Source organism: Apodemus sylvaticus, chromosome 8 (assembly GCF_947179515.1).
Source record: "Apodemus sylvaticus chromosome 8, mApoSyl1.1, whole genome shotgun sequence".
In the NCBI taxonomy this organism is placed as follows: Eukaryota; Metazoa; Chordata; class Mammalia; order Rodentia; family Muridae; genus Apodemus; species Apodemus sylvaticus.
The window spans coordinates 93574196-93587747 of NC_067479.1; the positions used below are offsets into that span (position 1 = coordinate 93574196).

The 13552-nt window shown below is 48.9% G+C and overlaps 1 protein-coding gene across 1 annotated transcript; it reads right to left on the reverse strand.

The window, feature by feature from the left end:
* Positions 1-73: 73 nt before the first annotated feature.
* Positions 74-13438, reverse strand: Il17rb (interleukin 17 receptor B). The gene is made up of 11 exons (XM_052189982.1): positions 13310-13438; positions 11416-11440; positions 10256-10396; positions 8417-8544; positions 7685-7811; positions 6199-6246; positions 5001-5143; positions 4589-4654; positions 3522-3621; positions 2350-2430; positions 74-1514 (listed from the first exon to the last, which is right to left on the reverse strand). Exons 1-11 carry the CDS (start codon positions 13367-13369, stop codon positions 949-951), a joined length of 1485 nt encoding a protein of 494 aa, XP_052045942.1. The 5' UTR covers positions 13370-13438; the 3' UTR covers positions 74-948.
* Between the last annotated feature and the right edge of the window lie 114 nt (positions 13439-13552).

Genomic DNA, 13552 nt, shown 5'->3' on the forward strand with positions numbered 1-13552 from the left:
TGGATAATCTTCTTAGTGGATACTCATGCACATACCCGCTTGTAGACACACACACACACCTAGACATAATTAAAAATACAGTTTTTAACTCACAGGATTAATTACAAACTTTTGCTTTTGTTGTTTTTTAAACAAGGTTTCTCAATTATGTAGCCCTTGCTGTCCTGAAACTGTGTAGACCAGACTGGCCTTGAACTCAAGAGATTTGCCTGCTTCTGCTTCTGCCTCAGAGCCCTGGGATTAAAGGGATGTGCCAGCATGCCAGGCTTTCAGGAACAAACATTGTAGCAGTCAGCTACCGGAAACAGGGTCCCACTAGCGCGCAGAATATCCTGGCTTCAATTCCTAGCACGTCTAAGATAAAAAGTAAAGGTTACCTGTCCAAAAGTTTGGCAAGGGAAAGCACTGTGCAAACAACAAACAGTACAGTGATTACATATCCACTACGTCATCTAGTCAGGCAAAATGTTTGTCAGCTGTAGTCCAGCTCGTGTTTGTCATAAGCGGTTTCTCTTAGGAAGCTACAGCATTAGTGTGTACCTCCCAAACAGATTATTCATAATAGGTTAAAATGTCACAGGACTAAACGGTCCACATGCAGCATAGAGCGTGGGCAGTGCATGGCCAGACACCTGACTAGGAAATTCCTCGTTACCTCATGGCCAGTGTGTATAGTTCTCAGTGACAATCAGTACCCGGCTTTGGGTATATTTGCAAATTTAGGTTCCACTCATTAATGTCTGTAATGGTATTGTCTTCGTAAAGCCCGCTAATGACTCGCCTCGGGCATGTGTGCTCAAGGTCTGACTCTGCAGACTCCAGTTGAAAGCAAGTTTTGTACTAGCACTACCTCCAGAAGCCTATACAGTACATTTCAGGGTGATCACCAAGCGTTTGTCACTGGAAGGTTGAGTAGGAAGGCTTGGGCTCTCTCTCCTCCTGGGTGGGCTACCAGGGTGAACAGCCACCATGGCAGGCTTGTGACCGTTTCTTCATCGACAGGCTTTGCGTAGTCTTGAGAAGTTCTGTGTGGAACGCTGTGGCGTCCTTCATGAGATGATACTGGGGGCAGACACTCAGGGCATTATAGTCGCCTTTGAGGTCTGCTCCCCCGAGATAGACCACCAGGTATTTGTGCAGATGTGTCTGGCTGCTGAAATCGCTACAAAAAAGGTTAAAGGCAAGAGGGAACAGCTCCTGAGAGTTCTCCCTGGTGCTGCCCTCACTGTGGCCACAGGCACTGTCACAAAGGGTCGGGACGTCACTGGGAAGAAGGAAGACTACTCTGTCTGCCGCGTGCTTCTGAGCGGTAAGCCACTGCACCGGCCCCATCTCGGCAATTTTCTTTTTCTGCCACTTTTCAAGGATGACCTCACTTCTGCAGTCATTTTGAAGAAAGTCGGTGAAGGAACAGACTGTGTGATGGAAACATATCTCAGATGGATAAACCACCAGGACCTTAACGAGGGGCAGGAGCGTGGTGGTAACAGGAAAAGACGTCTTCGTACTCCTTCCTGGGGAGGGGAGCGGACTTTGTTAACTGTACAGCAAATAGCAGGCCCTTACCGCAGACTAAAACATCACTACTAACTGATCCCCACCAGACAGTGTCAGCCAGGATCAGGGTCAGAGCTTTGTTCCCAACAGAAGAAAAAGTCCTTGATAGTCCTTTTGAATACCTGCAACACTGATGCTTGCACTGGAATCTTAGAAGCATTTTAAAAGATGTAGATCTAAGTCCCTACCAATGAATCAGCCTTTATATTCAAGCTTTGTTCTTTGCAGATAAGCTCACAGCAGCTGTTGAGGTTTGAGGGCACAGTGCGTGAGACAGGCTGCTAAAACGGCTGTCCTTTGACACAGATATGACCTCTACCATCATAATAGGAGCTGGGCCGACTGTCGTGTGTACCATTTTCTACCTGGAGGTGGTAGAGTTCGTATACCTCTATAAAGTTCACCCCCACACTGTGCTCCACAGCAAGACTATGTAGAAAGCTACTGTAACCCTATAGTGACATGGCACCAACAGCATCCTCTAAATGCAAATATTCTTGATGTGAAAGTTCATGTGACTTTCTTAGCTTAAAAATAGGGAGTTAATCACGTGCCATGACACAGGAGTTACTCACGGGGTACACTAAGAGCTCCTTTTTGTTTTGTTTTTGAGACAGATCCTCATGTAGCTCAAGCTAGCCTTGGACAGTAATTGATGATAGCCTTGGACCCCTGGCCTTCTTCATCTTCTTCTCAAGGGCTAAGAGTGCAGGTGTATGCTGCCACATCTATTCTACACATGCAGATGGGGAGGGTCTCCTCCGAGGGTCTTCAGAGAGCGAGCACCCTTACCTTGCCGCCAAGTTAGATAGATGCCAACTGCCAGGACCCACGTAGCCACCAGCAGCACCAGGAGGAGAGGCAGCCAGCTGTCTGCAGGAAACAGCTCAGTTACCCTTTTGTAAATGGATTATCGTACTCTCCTTGGAAGTTTAGACCTTTCAAACCAAGGGCTAGAAGATCTTTGGGGAGTGGTCTGCTGACTAAGGGTCCTTTGCTGGTATCCCGGGGTCTTCCAAAAAAAAAAAAAAGGGATTACTATGGACTGGAGAGACGGTTCAGCCGTGATAGGCTGGGCTCACAACAACAACAACAAAAATATTAGTGTGATGTGTGGGGATGTAGGCACTCGTGTGCCACAGCTATGTGTGGAAGGCAGGGACAACTTTAGGGTCTGTGCTTTTTCTTTTATCCTGGGTTCCAGGAGAGACCCACCCCAGGTTGTAAAGCGTGTGTACAAGTGATTGTGCCCATTGAGTAATTCACTCGCCCTCTGAGAATCCTCCTGGATTCTCAGCAGGAGCTGAAGCCATTCTCTGAACTCGGGCTTCTATTCCTCAGGCACACTTGCATTTTCCCTGTGGCAACTAGAGCTTGAGTGCTGGGGCTTTTGTTTTTGAAGACATTTTGATCCTCAGGATGAACTTACACATATAAAGCATACACACCGGGGTGTCCACATAGAAGTCTGGGTTCTCGGGTAATTATCAAAAGCCTGCCTGGCTGATTCTTGTCTTTCGACCCCACCCATGGGCTAGGCTCAGAACATTCAGTCCTTAAAAAGAACGGAGGCATCTCTAAATCCATACATTTTCCAGAACATGCTCTCAGGCCCCAGGGAGGCATCTTTTGGTGCCGGTGTTCCTGATTTGTTAACCAAAAAAGACTCAGGGAATTCATCAATGCTTGCCCTCTACAGACCCTCTCTGCTCACACCAGTCCTTGATCCCCATCCCAAAGCCGCAAGGCACTTAAAACAACTTCTTCACACGCTTTTGAAAAGAGTGCCTTCATTTCAAACAAGCCTTTCTTACTTGGCCATGAACTCTCTGGGACAGCATAGTCTGTACCAGCAGTTCCGGCACACGGGCAGGAACCTCTTAATGCTCCTCACAGACACAGCCTAACCTGTTATGTGCTTCCTGAGCCTCTCTGACCATCCTGTGGTAATGACGGGTACTTACTGCCATCAGGAGGGGAGGGAGCACCTGTCTCTGAGCAAAGCACAACTGTCCCTTTGCGTCGGATGCAGTCACTGTTGCAGGTGTATAAATACGGGGTCAGCTGAGGAGAAAAGGCGATCAGAAAGTTCTTGGGTGCCTCAGGAAATGTTCTACTGTGTCCCCACTTACAACACCCCCTTTTATTTATTTATTTATATTTGTTTGTTTGCTTGCTTTTACCTCTTGGCATGGTCAGTTTTCTGCTTCGTTATACTTCTATAGCCCACAAATCCAATCCAGGATCAAAATGCCTGCAATACCCTTGAACTTTGTGCCTGTTACTGACGCGTATTTTCCTAATCTAAAAGGGCAGCTCCATCCCAATAAACATACAAATCACCCCTCTGGGCAGCAGGAGGTGATTTCCCTGATGCCCACGGCTTCCTGAAAGGAGCAGTTGCTGATGCCGGGGTCTGCTGTCTTGTTCACCCTGAGTACTTGGTGTTCCAGGGAGTGGAGAGTGACATGGGTGTGGTTGAGTTGTACTGTGACCCTCCGCATACCCGTGCTGTAAACTGCAGGGGTGTCCTGTTGCCACCTGGGCCAACCGAACTTCCCCCCACCCCCCAGAAGACAAACAGTTGCTCTCCAAAGTTCAGGCATTGACCTGGGCCCTAGCCCTCTAGCCTCAAACCTTTGCAGCTTCACTTAAAACTGAGGCTTTGGGGAAATAAAGTGGCTGTCCTATCTTAGCATTACCCTGAGAATCCATGATAGTAAATAGAAATGAAGACACTTTGAAAAGTCAACAACCACTAGTCCAAACAAAAGACACTACAGCTTCAGAGCGAACTTTCTGATCTCACCACTGTGAAGACCAGTAAGGAGTCCCTGATAACACTGCTTGATTAGGGAGAGACTTGCCATCCTTAAAAAGAAGCATCAGGGCTCAGTATGTATCAGGTGTTGAATTCAAGATGTCCTACATTTAGTCCCTAGCATGCCACCACACGTGCATATACAGAAAGCATCCATGGTGGGGCGACCACGAATCTAGCATCCCTCCCTTCCCAGGCTGTTTAACTCACCTCAACGATGGCACCTTCGCTCTCCTCATCCACCGAAATGGCTACAGATGTCCTCGTCAGTTTATTCTGGTACAGACAAGTGAGATGTGGTCAAGAGCTTTAAGTCGCATTTGTGTAGAGATTGTCAGTGATGAAGCCACTCTTCCTGACTGACTTCTGATGCATCAGACTCTGAATAAGGACTCAGAAGCCTAGAATTTCTGCCTTTAGCTGTTTTAGACTCCTCATTCCCCAGATGCTTACAGGCTTGTTTCTGCTACATTAATCAAGGTAGCCCTAGCATGGTTGGACAACAGTTAGCTACCGCTCTCTTGAAAGGAAACCTATTCGGAGGATCCTAAAATGTCTGTACTTCCCCTTTAAGAGACAGAAGCTAGAGGTTGGGGGTGGGGTGGTGATAAGGGGAGAGTACCTCCTGCACTTTAGAAGACCCCAACCTTCTGTCCCGTCGAATGAGAACCATGTAGCTGTTTCCAAGGGGATGGGTTGTAAAATTCACTTCAACCATACTCTCATTCTTTCTACAAGCAGTGATGTTTGGGTCCCACAGGCTTCCTGCAAGTTGAGAGAGTACTCTGATAACTCCTCCCTTATCTGAGTCCCCAAGGGGACTTTACAGAAACTAATCTAAATCCTTAGGCACACACCCAAGAGACCAGGACTCTAGTATATCGTCTGACACTGTTCCCAGAATCCAAAGTATCTGATGTCCAAGAAAGTTTAGGGATTACCCCAGTGCCGCTGCTTTGCTACAAATAGCCTCCTTGAACTGGTAGTGGTAGGTACAGATCTCAGTGTGACTGGGTTCAATTCTCACTCTACATTTTGATGTGAGAGCTAGGGTGGGAGGAAGAGCCTCAGATTAGGAGATATGTCCCAAAATATGAAGGAAGTACACCTAGCCTCAGGACTTACAAGGACTCGCTGCCAGCCACACTGAATACAAAGAAGGAAGGAAATACACACAGTTTACAGGAATCCCTGGCAGATCAACTATCAGAAAGTCTGTTGTCTCACTCATATGACTTGCAAATAAGACTGGACAAATTTCCAGGAACCTGTATATATAATAGCATGGGCTACCTTCCCTACGGGAAGGATTGTTGTGGGCCCTGGCTGGGAACTGGTTCCAGGAGTGAATTGGACAGCCACTTTGTGTCCTGGACTTCACAGCACCATTCTTTTACAGTGCTCTCTTGCTGGGAGGAAAGATCTCCCCCAGTATCACTAACTTCCAAATAGAAGGTACCCAGAGCCTCCACTGACCACAGGTCGATTGTGATGAGCAGGTACAAAGGCTAATGGGAATCTTCTCCAGTCACTAAACAGCTTTCCAAGGACACCGTTAAGTGGGATTTGGGATAAAGTGTTAGTTTAGCACAGGGACAGATGGGTTCCTATAGCTGTTGCTGTACCGTGTAAACCTAAGAGCCTGCCCCAGTTTGGATAGCTGCTCGGCCCAGAGCGACTCTGGCAGCTCCTTCACTGAGTGACTTAGAGATCCTCCACCTCTTTATCTCAGTGACTTGTCTGTCTGAGGATGGATGAAGCTTTATGGGCCCCAGTCAGGAATATCTCCAAGTGGCAGAATCTCAGTGCTATCTACTTACCTGCCTCAACGCACTGCTTTTTATATTTCATGACATGGTTTACGCAGCCTGGGAATGTGAATGAAAGTTGTTACATTTGAGTGAAAAGTATTATAACCCATTGCCCAGTACACACATTCTCTCTCTCTCACTCTCTCTCTCACACACACACACACACACACACACACACACACACACACACACGCATTTTACTGTTAAACAGGAAGTCATTCTCCTGTGGAAGCTTTAAGTAATCCCTTTTAAATACAGCCTTTATCAAAAGTCTCCAGGAAGTGACTTGAAAACAAAAGTGAGAGTTGATAACACACATAGGTCCTGCCTCTTCCAGACATGAAGCCCCAGGTGCTGGGTACCCAGATGCCTAGTAGGCACGACCCTCACCAACGATGTCACACACCCCAGATAGGACCTAATGAGAAGAGTTCGAGGCCTCCTGTGGGATCCATACCCAAGCCTCATATCCCTGGCCCACCTACAAGGCAAGCATCAGACAAATTCAGATTGGATAATCTAGATAATGTTTGACAAGGCTGTGAAAAAGAGAGGCCAGAGGCTGGGGTGGCATAATGGCCGACCGAGGGCCTCTGGAACAGGAGGAGATTGAAGCAGCTGAAATCCAAAGAGCCTGGTGTTCAGCTGCTGGGAATATGCCGACGTGACTTCCTCGCTTTCACAAGTGCACCCCGAGAACAAGATGCCAATACCACCAGTGGAGCTGCAGCCGGAACCAGAACCGCAGCTGCAGCCGGAACCGGAACCAAGAGCTGCATGGAAGCATGCTACTTTTGCAACTCTTCAGAAACCATCCCCAAATAAAACTCACTTCAGAAAAAAAAAGGATACGTTCCTCCCCACACACACACATACATACACACACACACACACACACAAAACCCAACAATAAACAATGAGCTTTGGTGGTATTAGGAAGCTAAAACAGTACTGTGTAGTAACTGGTGCGACATCAAAGCCGCCCTCCATGGCTCAAGGCACCAACCACAAAGGACCAGAGTTGAAGCTTCACCATTGCTGTGTGCGCTGCCCAGGGCAAGTGCTTGGAGAGATGGTGCATTCTGCGTCCCACCCGGCACCCAGGAGCATGCGTTCCCACATTTACCTAACTTAACACTGTACCCTTAGTGAGGACTGCATAGTACTGTGTCCACAGAGGAGGAAGCAGACAGTGTCAAAGGGTCGCCAAGGCTTGTTGCACCAAACCATGTGCCATAATGCAGGTGAGCCGGTAAGGCAGAAGAACCAAGGAGCTGGGGCTGGAGAGCTGGCTCAGCGGGTAAGAGCACCGACTGCTCTACCAAAGGTCCTGAGTTCAAATCCCAGCAACCACATTGGTGGCTCACAACCATCCATAGTGAGATCTGACGCCCTCTTCTGGTGTGTCTGAGGACAGCTACGGTGTACTTACATATAATAAATAAATAAATCTTAAAAAAAAAAACAAAAAGAACCAAGGAGCTGAGAAGTTTACCTGGCGAGGTGAAGGTCACAGACAAAGAAGGGCTGTCCTCATTCATGTTGGCGTTGGGGATGTTATGGGCGCCAATGAAGTAGACTGTGCTCAGCTCCACGGGAAAGCCAACATAGGAGAATGTCCACTGCAAAGCAAGGCAAGGCGTCTACAGCTCAAGAGCAGAGCCACTGTGGGGGCCATTTTCATTTGTAAATATTTTCACATTATGTAGTGTGTGTGTGTGTGTGTGTGTGTGTGTGTGTGTGTGTGTTGGGGATCATGCCATAGTGCGTGTGGAAGTTCTGGACAACTTGGAGGAATTACTCTCTCTACCATGTAGGTCCTATGGACTGAACCTAGGTTGTGGGACTTGAGAGCCCCTGTCCCCCTTCTCTTTTGTCATTTACTGGAGCATCTCTGTGTTCCAGCTGATGCAGGTCTTTGGCCAGTGTCCCTGTGGGGAATGGGCCCAGCCCGATCTCCTGATATATCTCAGAATCAGAGAAGTGTGGCATTTTAGAGTCCGGATACAGTTTAAGTTCAACTCCCCTCCCTTTGTTGGGCACTGAGTCTCAAAGCTGCTGCCTTCCCCAGGCGCTGAGCAGACCAGCAGAGTTTGAAGCCAGGCCTCTGCCCTGCTCTGCTCTGCTCTGCTCTGCTCTGCTCTGCACCACAGGCTTTTCTGAAGTATGGTATTACCGCTCCTCACACAAAGGGTCTGTCTGCCAAGGGCAGCCTACAGGTACTTGCTTTGCCGCCGGAAGGTCTGGTCTGGCTTTGGAAGGCCTCTGTGTAGTTGCACCTCACACAGCTGTACAAGTTCATGTTGTTTTTGCCACTCACGCAGATCTTGGTGGCCTTCAAGAAGCGGATGCTGGCTGCAGAGACAGTTAGGTGGGAGGTTGCTTTCGTTAGTGCTTTGCCTTGGCTGGTGTGTACCGTGGTACCCAGTGTGCAGACTGGAATGAATGAGGTTTTAGGAGTCAGGGGGTGGGGGAGGGGTATTCTGCCTGAACTTCCACAGTTCATCAGCAGGAGGTACAAATTCGGTGGCGGCGCAGGCCTGTAATCCCTGCAGGTGGGAGACAGAGGCAGGCGGATTTCTGAGTTCAAGGCCAACCTGGTCTACAGAGTGAGTTCCAGGACAGCCAGGGCTATACAGAGAAACCCTGTCTCAAAAAAAAAAAAAAAAAAATTAAATAAATAAAAAATTTCAGATTCCAAAGCCTGCTGCTCCTAAGCTGGCCTGAGTTATACAAAGTGCCTGTGGTTAGTGATGTATCTGCCCTGGTCTGAAACAACTTCTTGGGATCTGCACATGTCCTAGGGTGTGTCTTTCAGTGTGTGCATATGGGTACTTCTTTTAGGCGTGCCTAGGGATGGAATGAAAGGGTCCTATCCACTGCTTATGTCTGGTTTAGTGGATGCGTCAGGCTTTAGCGTTGACTTCTTTTTTCTTACGAAGCCCCTCTAAGCATCAGCACCCCCCATCCTGCCTGTTTTGACCGCCCTAGGTCCATACAGACCATACTTTTTCATCACTCTGCTCCTCCATCCCTCTATGTCCAAGTTCCCTTTAAAGTCTATAACAACATCGACCAAAGACCTCACCCTGCTTGGTGTGGGGCCAGAGCCTATTATAGCCCTGCCCTGGTCCTTCCAGCCCCAGGCAACTCACACAGATCCAGTCCCCCTTTGAGGCATCCCTGGCTGCCTCTCCTACTACTCTGAAATACATACTGATGAAGCTTGTCACTGACTTGCTTTCCCAGTCAGCGGGACCTTTCTGGCTCTTTCCACAACCTCCTTGATTTTTTTGAAGCAAGGTCTCACCCTGTAGCCCAGGCTGTCCTGAAACTGTATATAGCCCAGATTGGCCTCAGATTTGTTGCAATCTCCTGTTTCAGTCTCCCAGGTATAGAGCAAATGGACTCTTGACTAAACCAAGTTTAACTTTGGCAAATGGAAACCACAATCATAGGCATCAGGATTGGCTCATGTAAGGAACGTGCATGTTGCTCTCAACATGACCTGGAGAAAGCGCCAGGACTCTCATGATGTCATTTGAGAAGTAGGAAAGTAACCTAAGCAGAGCTTTTCCTAAACGAGGGGAATCATCTCTTCCATGAAGTGTGACTGAGGAAAACCCTTGCTCGTCAGTGGCTTTGCACACTTACACACCCAGCCAAGCACCGCCCCCAGCCCAGTGCTGCCTGTGCTTTTAAATCACTTCCAAGCCAGAGCAGCTCCCAAGCCCCATCCTGACGGCAAACCACTTATTTTGCTCTTTCGTGTGCCACTGTAGGCATGATTCCAGATATAGCTGTGTAGCTCTCTGTACCCTGGCTGGTTGTGTTTTTGACATCCATATCGTTACACACACACACACACACACACACACACACATGCAGAATTCTTATTGCTGTATCGAGTTCCAGAGTTTCCACTTAGTGATTCCTTTTTGCTCTTGGTCATCTGCATGTTGTTATGCCTTCGTACTTCCAGGGCATGTGCCGAGGACTGGAATTAATGGGTGCTATGCCCTTCACATTTCTAGTTTAGTAGAGACTATGACTGATGCAAACTTACCGTCTGCCCGGAGTATCCAGCTTATGTTCATCAAAATTGAAAACTCCTCTGTTGCCACACTTGTCTTGACGAGTTCCACTTGGAGGTCCCTCAAGTCTCCTGGGGTGAGTGTGTGTTGGACCATCCACTCTGGAGATGGCCCTGGGAGGAGGCAAGGGGAGTTCATATGACACTCCTGTTCTATCACCCGTTCACAACTCACCTCTGCTAAGGAAAGCCGAACTCCTGGAGGCCGGCAGGGTTATGCACCTGAATAAACTCTCTGGGCCTCATGATCCCAAACTACACAGTGTGTGTGTGTGTGTGTGTGTGTGTGTGTGTGTGTGTGTGTGTATGTGTGTGTGTGTGTGTGTGTGTGTGTGTATGGGGTGTGTGTGTGTGTGTGGTGTGTGGTGTGTGTGTATATGTGTGTGTGTGTGTATGTGTGTGGGGTGTGTGTGGAGTGTGTGTGTGTGTGTGGTGTGTGTGGTGTGTGTGTGGTGTGTGTGGTGTGTGTGTGGTGTGTGTGTGTATGGGGTGTGTGTGTGTGTGTGTATGGGGTGTGTGTGTGTGTGTGTGGTGTGTGGTGTGTGTGTATGTGTGTGTGTGTATGTGTGTGGGGTGTGTGTGTGGTGTGTGTGTGTGTGTGTGTGTGTGTGTGTGTGTGTGGTGTGTGTGGTGTGTGTGTGGTGTGTGTGTGGTGTGTGTGTGTGTGTGTGGTGTTTGACATGCTTACGCCAGTCCTCCTTTGTCTAAGCCTCACCCAGGACTCCAGCCAGCTAGCCCACATTATGACAGCTCTTTCTCACCACCCCCTCCACCTTCGCTGCCACTGGACCCTGTGGCTCACTCTTCCTGGTCACATTCTTGGGCAAAACCCATGGGCAAAGGCCACCATGCCGGGTACCTACCTGTAAAACATCTGCTGCCTACTTCCCACAGTGGTGTCACCCCTCACACCCTAATCTCTGTCCCTCTGTGAGGTAGCAGGTACTGCTTCCCACTTAGCATGGCGAGTGCCACTCTGCCTGTGTGCTAACTCATCGGGCGGCCAGCCCGTCTCAAGCACATCCTTACTCCCCAAATCCTGCCTTGAAAACCTCATTCCCGTTAGGTAACAAGGGAAGGCACCATGCTGTGGCTGGGCTCCCGTGAGCTTACCAGTGCTCTAATGCACCCACCTGTCTCAGGGCCACACCGAATAGTCTGCAGGAAAGAGGAACCAAATGTCATGTTGAAGCCAGTAAACCACATTGCTTACTTTACCAAGTTAAGAAAACACCATCTTTTTCCTTAGATGCATATACAAGTGGCACGTTTTCAGAGATGAGCAGGGAGCTGGAGCGATGGTTCAGCAGTTTAGACACCGTATGGTTCTTGCGGAGGACCTGCATTTAGGTTCCAGCACCCAGATCGGACAACTCACAACTGCCTGTAACTCCAGCTCCAGAATTCAATGTCTCTGGTTTCTGAGGGTGAGGGTGTGTGTGTGTGCACACACATACACATACACACACAATTAAAAAATAAAATTCTTTAATTTTTTTAATAAATGAGCTAGTTTGATTACACTCTACAACTTGAGGGGGATTACGCTGCCCACTGTAGCTGTGCTGGACCCTGGCTTAGGCACTGGTAGGCCTGATTTCCTGGCAGCTGCTCACCCACCTGCTTGGAGACCAGGCAGGCCTCACGCATGCTTTCTTTCCCTGCCTCGGATTACTGAGAGCCACAGGGAGACCCCCTTTACCATCTAAGGCTTACCTGCTGGTTGGTTTTCAGGACAAAGTAATATTAATTAATTTCTCCAAGTTAAGGACTGGCTATGCAAAGAGGAGAAGAAAGCAGGTAGCAATGACTGCAGCCCACAGGACCCCCTCACCTGCCCCCAGGCTCATATCATACTTCTTTTCTGATCTAGGACTAGCCTGGGCTACTTAGAAAACCAGGGGTGAGGGCACCGGTGATCTCATCTTTCTAAAACAGCTTTCAGAAAAGTAAAACTCATTAGTGTCTATAAAAGGCCAGTACTAACCCCTTTGAAGTTTACATTAAAAAAAATGAATAGTATGGTTTGGAAATAGTATCTTGAGCCTAAAACATTTATTTTAGTTGTCAGTAATTGTCAGTGGCAAGACACAATGTGACAAACCCAAGGGACTCTAGGATCTCAGCCCCGTCATTTCCAAAACCTGGGGGAAGCGGGAAGCAGAGGTTTTGATGGAACAGCTTCAGGTTGGATGAAGTCATCCATTGCCTTTTGTTTTGTGACATTCTCTTATTAAACAAATAAGCCACCTAGAAGGAGCCACGGTCTAGTTGATTGGTAGCAAGACAAGGCGTGTAGGAAAAGGCAAGCGACCGCTCTACACTTTGCAGAGTTCATTCAATTTTCCTCACAGCTGCCCCCAGGACAGCGGGGGCACAGAGAGGGCAAAGACAGCAGCCGCTGCCTTCAGGACACTATAAGCAAGCTTTAACTTTCCGCAGTCATCAAGGATGCCTTATGCTGTGTGAGCGGGGCCGGGATCGAATCTAAATGCCTCCTTGAGATGAGCTTTCCTTCCTGAATAATTAGAACTGTTCTCTCACTCATGGACTGGAGAAGGGAGGAAAGCTGCCTTCAGGAGTCAACATGGCCCTAGACAGAAAGGAAAAAGCAGACAGATGCAGGCTGGCTGTTGACTCTGTAATAGGCTGGCAGCATTGATGTGAGCAATACTGTCTTGTTTGTCATCATGAACCCGGAGACGAGGCATACCTGTGTGAGTCGAGTACCACCCTGCTTTTGAGAACACTGAAGACTAGATGAGCTCAAATGCCCAGGGCGGCATCTGCGACAGTTCTAAACCTCACGCCCCCTGGGAAGCAGTTTGACAATTCCTCCCAGGATGGGAATAGCCGGATGGTGGGAGTTCCAGGCCCATGGTGGTTATCTCAGGGGTGCAAATCTGGCCCCTTTCTGAGGGTGGTTCATGGACACTTGAGCTGGTAGGTCTTCATGTGCTTGTCAGGGTTCAGCTAAAAGGATGGGAACCGAAGGAAAGGGCGCCCACGGCGGAGGGGGATGCTTACCGGCTCTCGAGGCAGGGCGCTCCTGCATATTGCTGCCAAGCTCAGTAACACCAGCAACATGGCCCGGTCGCCGCCCACCACTACGCGGAGCTGGGGCAGGAGGTCCAGGGTCTTCTTATCCAGGCGCCCGCGGCAGCTCTCCCGGCTCCGCCTCCCAAGAAACCGCCCTGCCCTAGCGGGGGCGGGCGCTGGCCAGGTCCCAGGACAGTCAAGTGGCCGCGTTGTCGCCCGCGGGGCTCGCGG

Coding starts and splice junctions, on each gene's coding strand:
- Il17rb (XM_052189982.1), bottom strand. CDS start 13,369: ATGTTGCTGGTGTTACTGAGCTTGGCAGCAATATGCAGGAGCGCCCTG. Junction 7,812..8,416: donor CCAGACCTTCCGGCGGCAAA/GCAAGTACCTGT, acceptor CTTGCTTTGCAG/TGGACATTCTCCTATGTTGG. Junction 3,622..4,588: donor GCGAAGGTGCCATCGTTGAG/GTGAGTTAAACA, acceptor TTTTCTCCTCAG/CTGACCCCGTATTTATACAC.